Source organism: Ailuropoda melanoleuca, chromosome 1, assembly GCF_002007445.2.
Source record: "Ailuropoda melanoleuca isolate Jingjing chromosome 1, ASM200744v2, whole genome shotgun sequence".
Taxonomy (NCBI): Eukaryota; Metazoa; Chordata; class Mammalia; order Carnivora; family Ursidae; genus Ailuropoda; species Ailuropoda melanoleuca.
Genome location: NC_048218.1, coordinates 128,726,909 through 128,739,549, shown reverse-complemented (window position 1 = coordinate 128,739,549; position 12,641 = coordinate 128,726,909). Strand labels below are relative to the sequence as shown.

Below are 12,641 nucleotides of genomic sequence, written 5' to 3'. Positions count from 1 at the left end.
AATTTCAAACATCAAGCAAATGAAAGAGTCCTAAACCACCGTCTAAGCACACTGTCTGGAACATTGCTCTGACTCATTTTTCCTTTAAACAGCAAATATGGCAGTGACTAAGGCAACTTAACCAATGGATTGAACTGCCCTAACCATGGGTAGTGTGGTCTTAGTAGGTGATAATTCTCCTAACTAGAGGAAAACATTTTCCCACATACGTGGAAATATAACCTCATATTCAAATGATCCTCCATGGTAGGAAGGGAATGAATAACATCCTATTTAATTAGACATTAAGAAAAGTTATGGGGGATTAAAGACCTTTACAGATACTTTTAGATACCATCACATTAGGGGCACCTGGGTGGTGTAGTCAGTTGGGCATTCAACTCTTGGTTTCAGCTTGGGTCTGATCTCAGGGTCATGAGATCAAGCCCCGCATGGAGCCCTGCGTTGAGCCCTGCATGGGGCTCCATGCTCATCGTGGAGTCTGCTTGAGTTTCTCTCTCTCGATCTGCCCCTCCCCTCCGCTCATTCTCTCTAAAATAAATAAATGGATCTTTTTTTTAAAAAAGACACCATCACATTAGTAAGCTATTTCCCTCACTAGTAAACCCTGTCCTCTTCATAATGGAAGAGGAAAATTGATGTATTTACTCATTCTTTAAAATGTACTTACCAGGTAACTTCTTAAACAACTTTTATTCATGGATGATACATTATTTGCTATTTTCTAATTATTATAAGAAATGTATACAGTTTGAAATAACTGTGTTCTCCTCTTTGCTTCCTCCTATATGTGTTTGTGTTCTTGCTAATTTACTTCCTCATGAGTTTCCATGATTTTCAGAATGCAATACCCCTTCACTCTCTGCAAACCTAAAAAGCTTTTCTGCCTCTGAGGAGTGAATTTCAGTGATTTCTCTGCTTATTTTCTGAGTTCTCTACATCTCTGTACAGCTGTCTTGCATGCGACTCAGAGAAACAGCAAACCTACTCCTCCCACTGTGGAAAGGACACAGCTCAGTAAGGGATACCGCCATTTATACAGAGGCTCAAGCCAAAAATCTGGCACCATCTTTGATTCCCTCCCTCTCTTCTTTACCCCCATACTTGGTCTATTTCTGTCTCCTGTTGATTCTTTTTCCTCAATGCCTCTCAAATCTGCAGACTTTGCTCCAGCACTCCAGCCTTAATGCAGACAGTCACAGCTGGATACTGCTTTATAATTAGTCTGTAGTTCATCTATTATTCCTATGTCTATCCAGCAGATAGAGTCATCTTTAAAACTTGTCTATCTGGCCTTGTTACAACCTAATTGATGCTACTGAGTGTACTTCCATTGCCGAAAGGGCAGAGAACAAATTCCTTGATGTGGTTTCTGCGCCCCTCATGGCCTGGACCCTGTGTCTCTTAAGCATCATCTCTCACCACTCTTGTCACAATCAAGCCATACCCAAATGTGCAGATTTCTGTGATGCCACCATACATTTAAACTTCTATGTCTTTATTCAGGTTGTTTCTTTGACTCAGCGCATACCCCTTCTTTCTCTCTTGGAAAAGGTCTTCTCTGACTCTGAGCGAGGTTGTTTCCCACACCCATCACAGTTTGTAACCACTTGCCCCACGCCTGAGGAGCCATGTCTGTTTTGTCCATTCCAGCATCCCCAGCACTGAGTACAAAGTAGTCAGAATAAAGATTTGTTAACCAAATGAGTAGTAGATTCTAACTGAAAACTCATTAAAAAGAATTGAGAGTGAACATAATTATTAGAAAATGTAAGAAACTTTTTTTCAAGAGGGACAATTGGTCACATTTGATCTCTAGTGAATATCTGCAACATTCCAGGGTTTAAATCTCAAATGTTAAGTCTCTAGTCAGATTTGCACTTCATCAGACCTACAGTCCAGACTGGTGTTTAGCTTCCCAAGTTGATATCCGAGCTGACTCATTTTATTTTGACTGAGATTAGCTTCCACAGCTGTTGTAGTACTGTAGTGTCAATCATTTGCCTTTTAGATCGGAATTTAACCAATTTGGAGGAAGAAAACAACAACCTTCAGAAGACTTGCTTTTCAATATTTTAGCAGAACATAACTAGCATTCTCCCCATAGATACCCATTTCCAGCTCTCTCAGATTATGTATATTCTTTACAAGAAAAAAAAAAGTGAAAGGGACTTGAGGCTAAATCCTAAGGGTTTTTTTTTTTTTTAAGATTTTATTTATTTATTTTGACAGAGACAGAGAGAGAGAGCACAAGCAGGGGGAGAGGTGGAGGGAGAGGGAGAAGTAGGCTCCCTGCGGAGCAGAGAGCCCGATGTGGGGCTCGATCCCAGGACCCTGGGATCATGACCTAAGCCAAAGGCAGATGCTTAACTAACTGAGCCACCTAAGTGCCCCTATATCCTAAGTTTTTAACTTGTCCTCAGTAGATAAAACTTTAATATGTGGTCTTTGAAAATAAAAATTGAGTTTTCCTGAAATGCTAAAACCTGGGATAAAGCATTTAAGCTTCACTGCTTTGTTCCACAAATGTTCACCAGACACTCCAGGCTTGTGATGAGTGCTGTGGTGGAATCATATTTTGATGTGTTTTATGATGTGCTTTGATTCTCTACTTGTTACCTCATGACCCTTCTAACAGCAGCTGGGCATTTACTTGTATGTGTCAGGGAATGGTTTTTACAGAAGAACACAAGAGGAAAAAAAAGTCCCAGGCCTTTAAGCTTTAAATTTTAAACCATGAAAGACTTGAGACATAATATTTCTCAAACCATGTAATCAGTTGGAACATTTTTTCCACCCCCAGATTAGTCTGTGTCCGAAGAAAAGAAGAGCAGAAAAGTGAACAAGGGAGAGGAACAGAAGGGAAAGGAGAAAAGAAGAGAGAGAGCAGGGAAAGGGAGAGGAACAGGGAGGAGGGGGAAAGAACAGAGGAAGGGGGAGCTAGAGGGAAGCAAACAATGAGATGCTCCCCCCATACAGGGCCCTGTTCTAGACCTCCCTGGACTCTATTCATCTGGAGAGAAGGTTGGAACCTCCTGATAGGTTTGGGTATCTAAGTAAATGGGACCCCATCCCACCTTTCCCTGGTAGGTTGCGAAAAGCAGCAAGGCACCTGAGCTTTCCTATAGTTGCTATTGTATCAGCTAAGATCTAAAGAAGAAAATAGAAACAACTCTATTTAAAACTGAGGAAATTTCAGTATAACAGGGAATTGGCTACATTTGTGGCAGAGAAACTGAGAAGCCAAATAGGATAATGACAAATCTAGAGATGTGAGCAGCAGTGGGAAGCTACTACTCCCCCTGTGCTGGAGCACCAATGAGAAGAGATGGTGTTATTAGACCCCAGGGGCCAAGGTCATCAGGGAGATTGGAACCACAAGAGGCCTGATTGGAGGGAAAAGATCTCAAAGGAAATGCAGCTGATGATGATGATGCAAAGAAAGGTGGAAGTAAACTGTGGCCTCTTCCTTCTTCTTACCCTCCAACTGCTCACAAATGCCTCACAAGCACCAAACCCAACTGAATCCAGTGGACATGAGTCAGCTACTCTGTGGCAGAGTGAGAGAAGGGTGAGGCATGGGCCTGAGGGCAAATACACCTAGATGTGAGAGCCTGGAAAATGTCTACAGGGGATGTCTAGGACTTTGGACCTAAGACATCCTCACAGATTCCCCATGCCCAGGGGGGCCCAAAGCAAGGCACACATGACAAAGGAGCCAGAAGACTTAAAGGGGCTTTGGAGCTGGGACTAGGAAGACACATCAGGGATCTAACTAAACAGGAAACCAAAGACCAAACGAGCTCACAGCCATCCCAGTATGTCCCAGCTTGGACAGAAGACAACATTGAAAAGATCAGGCTTGCCTCCACCATAATGAATTGACTCCATGTAACCGTCCCCACCCCAGTCTCATACCACACATAGATGGAAGGAAAGGGAAAGGAGACCATCTAGCAGAATGGAGGCTGAATCTAAATTCACTCTTAGATTAAAAAAAAAAAAAAGGAAAGAACCTAGTCTTACATCTAACAGAGCCCACTAAATGTTGGGGAAGAGCGGACACAACACGGGTATCAATAATGCAGTGAGAAATGGAGAGAAATACGTCATGTCCAAGGATGTGCTGGGGCTGGAGATCCACATAGAGAAGTAGTTCCTATACTTGCTTGGAAGGAAGGGCTTTTCAGAGAAGGCCTCACAGGTGGTATTTGATGAGCTTGAGAGATGAACAGGGATTTAGCAAGCAGATGAGAGATTCTCAGCTCTGTTGTCTTCCTCTATGCCTTCCAATGCCTGATCTTCTAGAGAAGCCAATGCATTCCTTATCTAACTACAGCCCATTAAATTCTTTCAGAAACCTGGCAAATCTCTCTGGGTTTATCTTCCTTTTGATTAGTAAGTGGGGGCAGTGCTGGACGGATAGGATGAGTGAACTGAGTTTCAACTCTGATGAGTAGCATCAGCAGCTTGCAAAAAATGAGTGCCTTTTTTTAAAGATTTATTTATTTATTTTAGAGAGAGAGAGCATGGGGGGTGGGCAGAGGGAGAGGGAGTCCCAAGCAGACTATGTGCTAAGCATGAACCCTGATGAGGGGCTCAATCTCAGGACCCTGAGATCACCACCTGAGCCAAAACCAAGAGTCCAACACTTAACCAACTGTGCCACCCAGGCGCCCCAGAAATTAGTTCTTCAAAATGTATTCTTTTGTAGATTTGATGAGGCTATTTCTGGATCTCAGTTTTGAACTACAGAGTGAGATCTCAAGGCACTCAGGTAGTCTTACAGAATGTTCAGTCCACAAGAAAAACAGATAAGCCAACTGGAATATATTGTGTCCACATTACTAAATTTCTATAAAGAAACAGATTTCAGATCTATCATGTGACGTTCCAATCTGTCAGGACTTTGCTCAAAATACTGAATTTGCCATTTTGTAAGCAGAGAAACAAGACCATTGATTTACATATAACCTCATCTATCACTATTCCAGAAACAATATTCCTAATCTTACCTCTTATAATCTAATAATTTAGGAAATAAAAATAACTGATATTCTCTTCATTGTTTACAAGGTGAAAAATGATTATATTACTGGAAACAATAAAAGTTGTTGAACTATTTTGAAACTTTTCTTTACCTCATCAGAGATGTGTGTTCCAGAGAGATCTATTGACAGCAAAGAAAAGATGTTCACAATATATTCAATTCCTAGTTCAGTCACATATTCACAATTTCGTAAACTCAAGTAGTTTAAATTAGGGCAGCTGAAAGAAAGTAGTATGAAGAATTAATTTTAACTTTAATCACAGTCTCAGTAGCAATTTCTTTATATCAAAACTATCTGAGAGAAGCAAATGGTATTGGGGCAAAGACTTTCTTTTTCTCAATGTAAGAGTAAACTTAAAAGTGGAAAATAATTTGTCATTACAAAGTAAGATGAAAGGGAGATGGATTATTATATATGTATTATAATAATATATATTATATATTATATCTATGGTTTCCTTTCATATCACAATTTCTAATAAGAAAAAATATCACATGTATACAAAAAACTATCATGTAAGTATGATGAATGACCACTAAAAGTACAAGGTCAAGTTTCTCATTTATCCCTTACACATTTGCTATAGGAATTGACCCTTACTTACTGTACACAAGATCTCTGACAAGTAAGGAGGATCAGGAATGTACCCACCACCTAGAACATCCCTTGGGAAATGCTGGAGTAAAGGTTTACACAGAGATAATACCCTTGAAAAGTGCAGAGAAGTCACTCATGTCTAGATAGTGATAACTTCATTAGTGAGTCTGTCTCAAATATTCTCTAATGTGAGATTAATAAGAAATATCTCAGATATGATCAAAAGACTAGTTTAATCTGACTCCAGTGTCTTTTATTTCACTGAGCATTAGACCAGTTTCTTGGTCTTCTAGTATTTCCCAAATGGCTCTGAAGGTCTATCTCTGATCTCTCCTATTAGCAGATACACAATTGCTAATGATATGATGTAAAATTTTATTGTTTTATCATACCGCTCTGATAGTTTCACAATAGAGACATCACTCAGTTGGATACAGTTACTTAAATTTAGCTCTCTTATCCTTGTGCTCACAGGACCATCAAGAAATTGCCTTAGTCCCATATCACCAATTCTGTAGGAAAGAGAAAAGCTTTATATGTGATTTTATATGTAAATATATAGAGTACTACTTAAGTAATAGTTACTACATTCAATACATTCTAAAATAGCATGGTAATATCTTTATATGGGTATCGTGTCAACATTTTAAAACCAGATTTGATCATATAATTTTTAGTATAATAGAAAAAGTATAAATGATAGTCATGGGAGAAGTATTAATTAATATGTTCCTCCTGTTCATTGTTCATTTAATTAGATGGCATGATTATTAGAATTATTAACAAGACAGATGATTCTTAAGGTCTCTTTGGGGTTAAAATGTGATCAAGTTAAGTAGTCCCTGATGCAGTCTCCTGTAAAAGAAAAACACCAAAACTTAGGAAAGGGAGAACCAAGACTAACAGTCAAACTACAGCCAGAATCTTGCAAGAATTTTCACTAAATACAAGGTCAAGTTAGCTGGACTGAAAATCCTATGGATTTTTTTTCTGCTTTAGTATAGAAAACCTAGAAGAAGACCTTGACCTCAGTCTTCCCACACTGTCTATCCCTAATCAGAGACACCTGTGTGTCAGCACTATTTCCATCCCCCACCCCGAACCATGCTTTATAAATGGCTGGAAGTCTGTTTGGCCCATCCATTCCCTGTCTTCCATTGGGAGGTTTATTTCTAATTCCATTTGGACACCACCAGTTCCTTCTAAAAAGAATTTCAGTAAATAAAGCACAACAGGAGATTGCACACTGCATCCTAAGAGAGGTGGGTTTCACACACAACAATCCTATAGGTAGGTGTACCAATGGGAAGAGCCTTGGGAGCCATATATGTTGACTGCTGACATCTCTTTATACCCTCTTTGGTCAGATTTACAAAGAATTGAGCAGTACAGGCAGAAGGTGAATGGGCCTGTTTCATTTGAATGGGCCACATTAAGTGGATACCTCCTATGTCCATCAACTCACCTTCCATCTGTAATAAGACAGGGGGACTCTGGCAGCACCTGGGAAAACAGTTAAAGACCTGGTGGGTGGGAGAATGGGAGGGGAGAAGGAAGAAGGAGAGTGTAAACACAACCGATTAACTTATCTCTTGGCAAACACCAGGGCTGGGGTACACTCATTGAGAGATATTTTTACTAACCAGAAAACAAATATGGCATGGCATTTGTAAGACTTGAGAAAGCATACCTCTGAAAATGATTTTTAAAAGAAAATACAAAAACATTAGAATTTATTAAACAGTGTAAAGAAGCAGTAGGAATTAATAAGGAGCAACCTGGCTGTAATAAAAATATTCTAAGATGCATTCTAAGATGAAAAGGTGGCCACCTGAGATAAAGAACAGATGGCAAACACAGCAATATTTTTCTAGGTATCTGGGTTTTTCTAGATATGTCTTCTAAGCCAAGGGGAAAAAAAGCAAAAATAAACTATCGGGGGACTACATCAAAATGAAACCTTTTGCATAGCAAAAGAAGCCAACAAAACAAAGCAGCAACTTACTGAATGGAAGATGTTTGCAAATTATATCTGATAAGGGGTTAATATCCAAAATATATGAAGAATTTACAAAAGTCAGCTTCTGGTGGCAGGGCTTGGAGAAGGGGCAATAGGCGCCATGTCCAGCCACAAAGGTGGCAGGAAGAGGCCCCAAAGCAGCCGTAGGAGATGGATGAGGAAGATAAGGCATTCAAGCAGAAACAGAAAGAGGAGCAGAAGAAACTCGAGGAGCTAAAAGCAAGGACCATGGGGAAGGGCTCCAGGGCCACAGGTGGAATTAAGAAATCTGGCAAAGGGTGCCTGGGTGGCTCAGTCAGTTAAGCGTCTGCCTTTGACTCACGTTATGATCTCAGGATCCTGGGATGGAGCCCTGCATCAGGCTCCCTGCTTAGCAGGGAGTCTGCTTCCCCTCTGCTGCTCTCTCTCTCTCTCTGTCAAATAAATAAATAAAATCTTAAAAAAAAAAAAAAAAGAAATCTGGCAAAAAGTGAGCTGTTCCTTGTGCCTGAGGCAATGGTGATCCTTAATTCCATTCCTGTTTAAACATCCGGATTCCCTGTCATAGCATCTGTTGCCGCCTACAGCTAGAATGAAGTGCGGTCTTAGATCCTGTTGTACATTTAAGAATAAACTTTTGTAAAAAGAAAAAAACCAACCAATCATAAAAAAGAGCTTATACAAGTCTACACCCAAAAAACAAAGAATCCAATTTAAAAATGGTCAGAGTCGGGCGCCTGGGTGGCACAGCGGTTAAGCATCTGCCTTCGGCTCAGGGCATGATCCCGATGTTATGGGATCAAGCCCCACATCAGGCTCCTCCACTATGAGCCTGCTTCTTCCTCTCCCACTCCCCCTGCTTGTGTTCCCTCTCTCGCTGGCTGTCTCTATCTCTGTCGCATAAATAAATAAAATCTTTAAAAAAAAATAAAAATGGTCAGAGGACCTGAATAGACATTTTTCTAAAGAAGACCTACAGATGTCCAACAGACACACGGAAAGATGCTCAATGTCACTCATCACCAAGGAAATGCAAATCAAAACTACAATGAAATATCACCTCACAGCTGTCAAAGTGTCTGGAATCAAAAAAACAAGAAATAATAAGTATTGGTAAGGATGTGGAGAACAGGGAAAATTTGTACACCATTGATGGGAATGTAAATTGGTGTAGCCACCATGGAAAATGGTATGGAGGTGCCTAAAAAAATTAAAAATAGGACTACCCTATGATTCGGCAATTCCACTATTGGATATTTACCCAAAGAAAATGAAAACACCAATTCAAAAAATATATATCCACCCCATGTTTATTGCAGCATTATTAACAATAGCCAAGATATGGAAGTAATCTAAGTGTTCATCAATTGATGAATGGATAAAGAAAATGTGGTATACATACATATATACACACACTATACAGTACATACAATAGAATATTACACAACCATAAAAATGATGAGATCATGCCATTTGAGACAACATGGATGGACCTAGAGGAATCTATGTGAAATAAGTCAGATTGAGAAAGACAAAACCATATGATTCCACTCATAAATGAAATCTAAAAAAAAAACCCGTATGATTCCACTCATAAGTGAAATTTTAAAAAAAGAGAAGAAAACCAAATGAATAAACAAACAAAAAGCTGAATCAGACCTATAAATATAGAGGATAAACTGATGGTTGCCAGAGGGCAGAGGGATGGGAGGATGAGCAAAATCCTGAAGAGGAGATACAAGCTTCCAGTTATGACTAAGTCAAAGGAATAAAAGGCACAGCATAAGGAATACAGTTAATGATATTGTAATAATGATGTAACAGGACAGATGGTAGCTATACAGATGGTGAACACAGCATAATGTATAAAGGTGTCAAATCACTAAGTTGTACACCTGAAACTAATGTAACATTGTGTGTCGACTATACTCTAACAAACAAGTAAAAAAAAAAAGAGAACAGATAACAAAGAAACTAAAAATTCAACGATAAGAATAATAACCTAAGTCATCAAACCAAAATTGACCCTTTTAGAATATTAAATTAATAAGTAAAAGGCATATTTGAAAAGTTCCTTTGAAATGCAGAAAGATAAGGAATTAAAAATAAATAAGATCAAAAATAGAGAACCAGGATTCAATCTTTAAATGAAGAAGATTCTCTAGAAAGATATAAGAATAAATAAAAACAAAGCAGTAATCAGCGTGTGTGTGTGTGTATGTTATCAAAAAAAATCAGACTGACCTCTGGATTTCTCATCCACAACAGAAATACCAAACATATAATAATATAATAATATATATAATAATAATATAATAATATAAAGAATAATATTAATAAATATAATAATATGAACAGTAATAATATAAAAATCAATGATAAATATATGTTCCGTTATAGAAAAGAGATCCAAGGTCAGTCTGTTTGTTTTGGTAACTTAAGTTATGAATTTTTATGCAACATATAATATAGCATAAATATAAAATAAAATGAAAATAGTTAGAAATTCAAAAAGAACATAATTAAGATACAATTTTTTTGGTGGACAGAGCTTTTGACAAACAAAAAAGAGGCATAAAAATTAGAATAATATAATTAATTCAGTTTAAGTTCCATGCAATATTTAAAGGTATCCAACACACTAAACAAGATAATCATCATCTTCCCCACCACCTTTACCGTTAAATAAAAAACTCTCAATTCCAAAAGATGGAAATCGTGCAAGCCATCTTCTTGTACCATGATGTCATAAAACTGAAAATTATTTACAAAGTGATAATTAGCCATAAACTACTTGGAAATTTGAATTCATCTTCAATAAATAATTCTTGGATAAAGGGAAAACCAAATAACTCTTGTAAAACTGTATATTTTTACAAAATTAATTTATATATTTAACACAGTTTCAATTAATATCTCAATAGGATTTTTTCTGAAATGTGGCCAAATTGTTCTAAAGTTCATTTGGAGGGGCACCTGGCTGACTCAGTGGTTAAAGCATGTGACTCTTGATCTCACGGTCATGAGTTCAAGCCCCACAGTGGGTATAGATTATTAAAAAAAAAAAAAGTTTCTAAAGTTCATTTAGAAGAATAAACTGGCAAAACATAACTTACTAAGGAGAGTCTAATTCCATTAGATATTAAAACATATTATAAAGCATTAATAGGTAACATTTATTGAGTGCTTATTATGTGCCAGACACTGTTCTAAGCATATTACATGGATTAACATATTTGATCCTCACAACAGTCCTGAGTATATACTCTTATTTTCCCCATTTTACGGATAAAATACTGTATAAGATTAGATAGAAGACAGATAAGTGAATGGAACAGGAAAGGTAGTCTGAAAACAGACATTTATTTACTCATACGTGTGTATGTACATATATATGTATATGTATGTATAAATATGTATATATATGTACCTGTCATTTTATATTATAATCCAGGAGGCATCAAAAGCCAACAGAAAAAAATTATTCAGGTAATGGTCCCAGGTAATTGGTTAATGTAGTTAATCCCAACTCTGTGCATCAAAAGCATCTATGTTGTTTTTTCAAAAAAAAATACAGAAGCTGGGGTTCCATTCTTAAATATTTGGATTCAGGAGCTCTAGGGTAGGGCTTGGGCAAATGTAGTTTTATTCAGCTCCTCAGGTGACTCTGATACCCCAGAATTTTTACTTTTAAATCATATATATGTTTTTAATTTACCTTTTCCTTACTGATTACTAATTTAATATCATTGTAGTGAGAGAATATAGTTGCTGATACCGATAATTTGAAAGTTGTTGAAACTTGCTTTAAAACTTCATGTACAGTCATTTTAAAAAGGATTGATGTGTGGTTGAGGAAAGTGTTTATTCTCTGGCTCTTAAAGTTACTGTTTTAGGCTTGTCTCTTATAGATGAATTTTTAAAATCTAATCTGAAACTCTGTTACTAAACCTTCTCTGTGTTTTTACCCTATGATACACTCTTTCATATTTTTCATCTTTTTTTTTTTTACTCCACGTCATGGAAGAGATTATCTTCCATCTCTGCACTTCTCTTCTCAGTGAGTTCTAATCTGCTGATTGGCAATCCATTTGGGTTTCTTTATTTCAGTAACTATAGTATAATTTTTTATTCCTAAAAGTTGTTTTTTTCTAAATAAATCTAGTTATTTTCTCATATTTTGTTGCCTGTGTATTTCTGATTTCATTAATTTCTTCAAACATTTCATACATATTTGCTTAATATCCTATATTTGATAACTCCAATATCAGAATTATTTGAAGGTCAAATTTATTTTGCTGTTTCTGGTGACTCTTTCTCATGGTGATTCATATATTCATACATGTAACAATTTTTAATTGTGAGCACCTATATCTTATTCTTAATTTAAGGAGTCTTAGAGGCCTAAATAGAAAATGCTTTCCAGGGGTGCCTAGGTGGCTCAGTTGGTTAAGTGTTTGCCTTTGGCTCAGGTCATGATTTCCAGATCCTGAGATCAAGCCCACATTGGGCTCCCTGCTCACCGGGGAGTCTACTTCTCCCTTGCCCTCTGCCCCTCCTTCCCACTCATGCGTTCCCTCTTTCTTTCTCTCAAATAAATAATTGAAATGTTTTAGAAAAAGAAAAAAAGTGCTCTCCTCCAGAGAAGCTTTGAGCTAACTGCTTGCAGGAGCATGGGTACTTCCTACCCAAGACCGTTTTGTCCCCCTTGGAGAGGTCCAGATCCGGTGGAAGTCTCAGGTTCTGCTTCTCTACCTTGAGTCTTGCTCAACATTGGTTCTCTCAATGGCAGTGTTGACATAAACATCTATGCTCAGAGCAGCAATGCCTTTTATGTTTGCTTGCTATTCAGTATTCATCTCAGAGTGTTCATTGAGAGGGTGGTGCAGAATCAGAGTACTGGATATTGGATCTTTCTCTTACTCTTCGTGGCTCAGCAATGTATTTAAAGTATGTTTCATCACCTTTAACTAAACTAAACTAAATTGTGGCAA

The 12,641-nt window shown here is 37.6% G+C and overlaps 2 protein-coding genes across 3 annotated transcripts in view; one reads left to right on the top strand and one right to left on the bottom strand.

Moving 5' to 3' along the window:
- FBXL13 (F-box and leucine rich repeat protein 13) overlaps positions 1-12,641 on the bottom strand; it is a 199,372-nt gene that overhangs the window by 51,844 nt on the left and 134,887 nt on the right. Inside the window, exons 15-16 of the mRNA XM_002919670.3 lie at positions 6,041-6,160; positions 5,142-5,268 (exon numbers count right to left, since the gene is read on the bottom strand). Of these exons, the coding sequence (XP_002919716.2) occupies positions 5,142-5,268; positions 6,041-6,160 (247 nt within the window). The remainder of the gene's footprint in view (positions 1-5,141; positions 5,269-6,040; positions 6,161-12,641) is intronic.
- Positions 1-12,641, top strand: part of FAM185A (family with sequence similarity 185 member A) — a 144,529-nt gene that overhangs the window by 114,608 nt on the left and 17,280 nt on the right. The gene's annotated exons all lie outside the window — the stretch shown is intronic.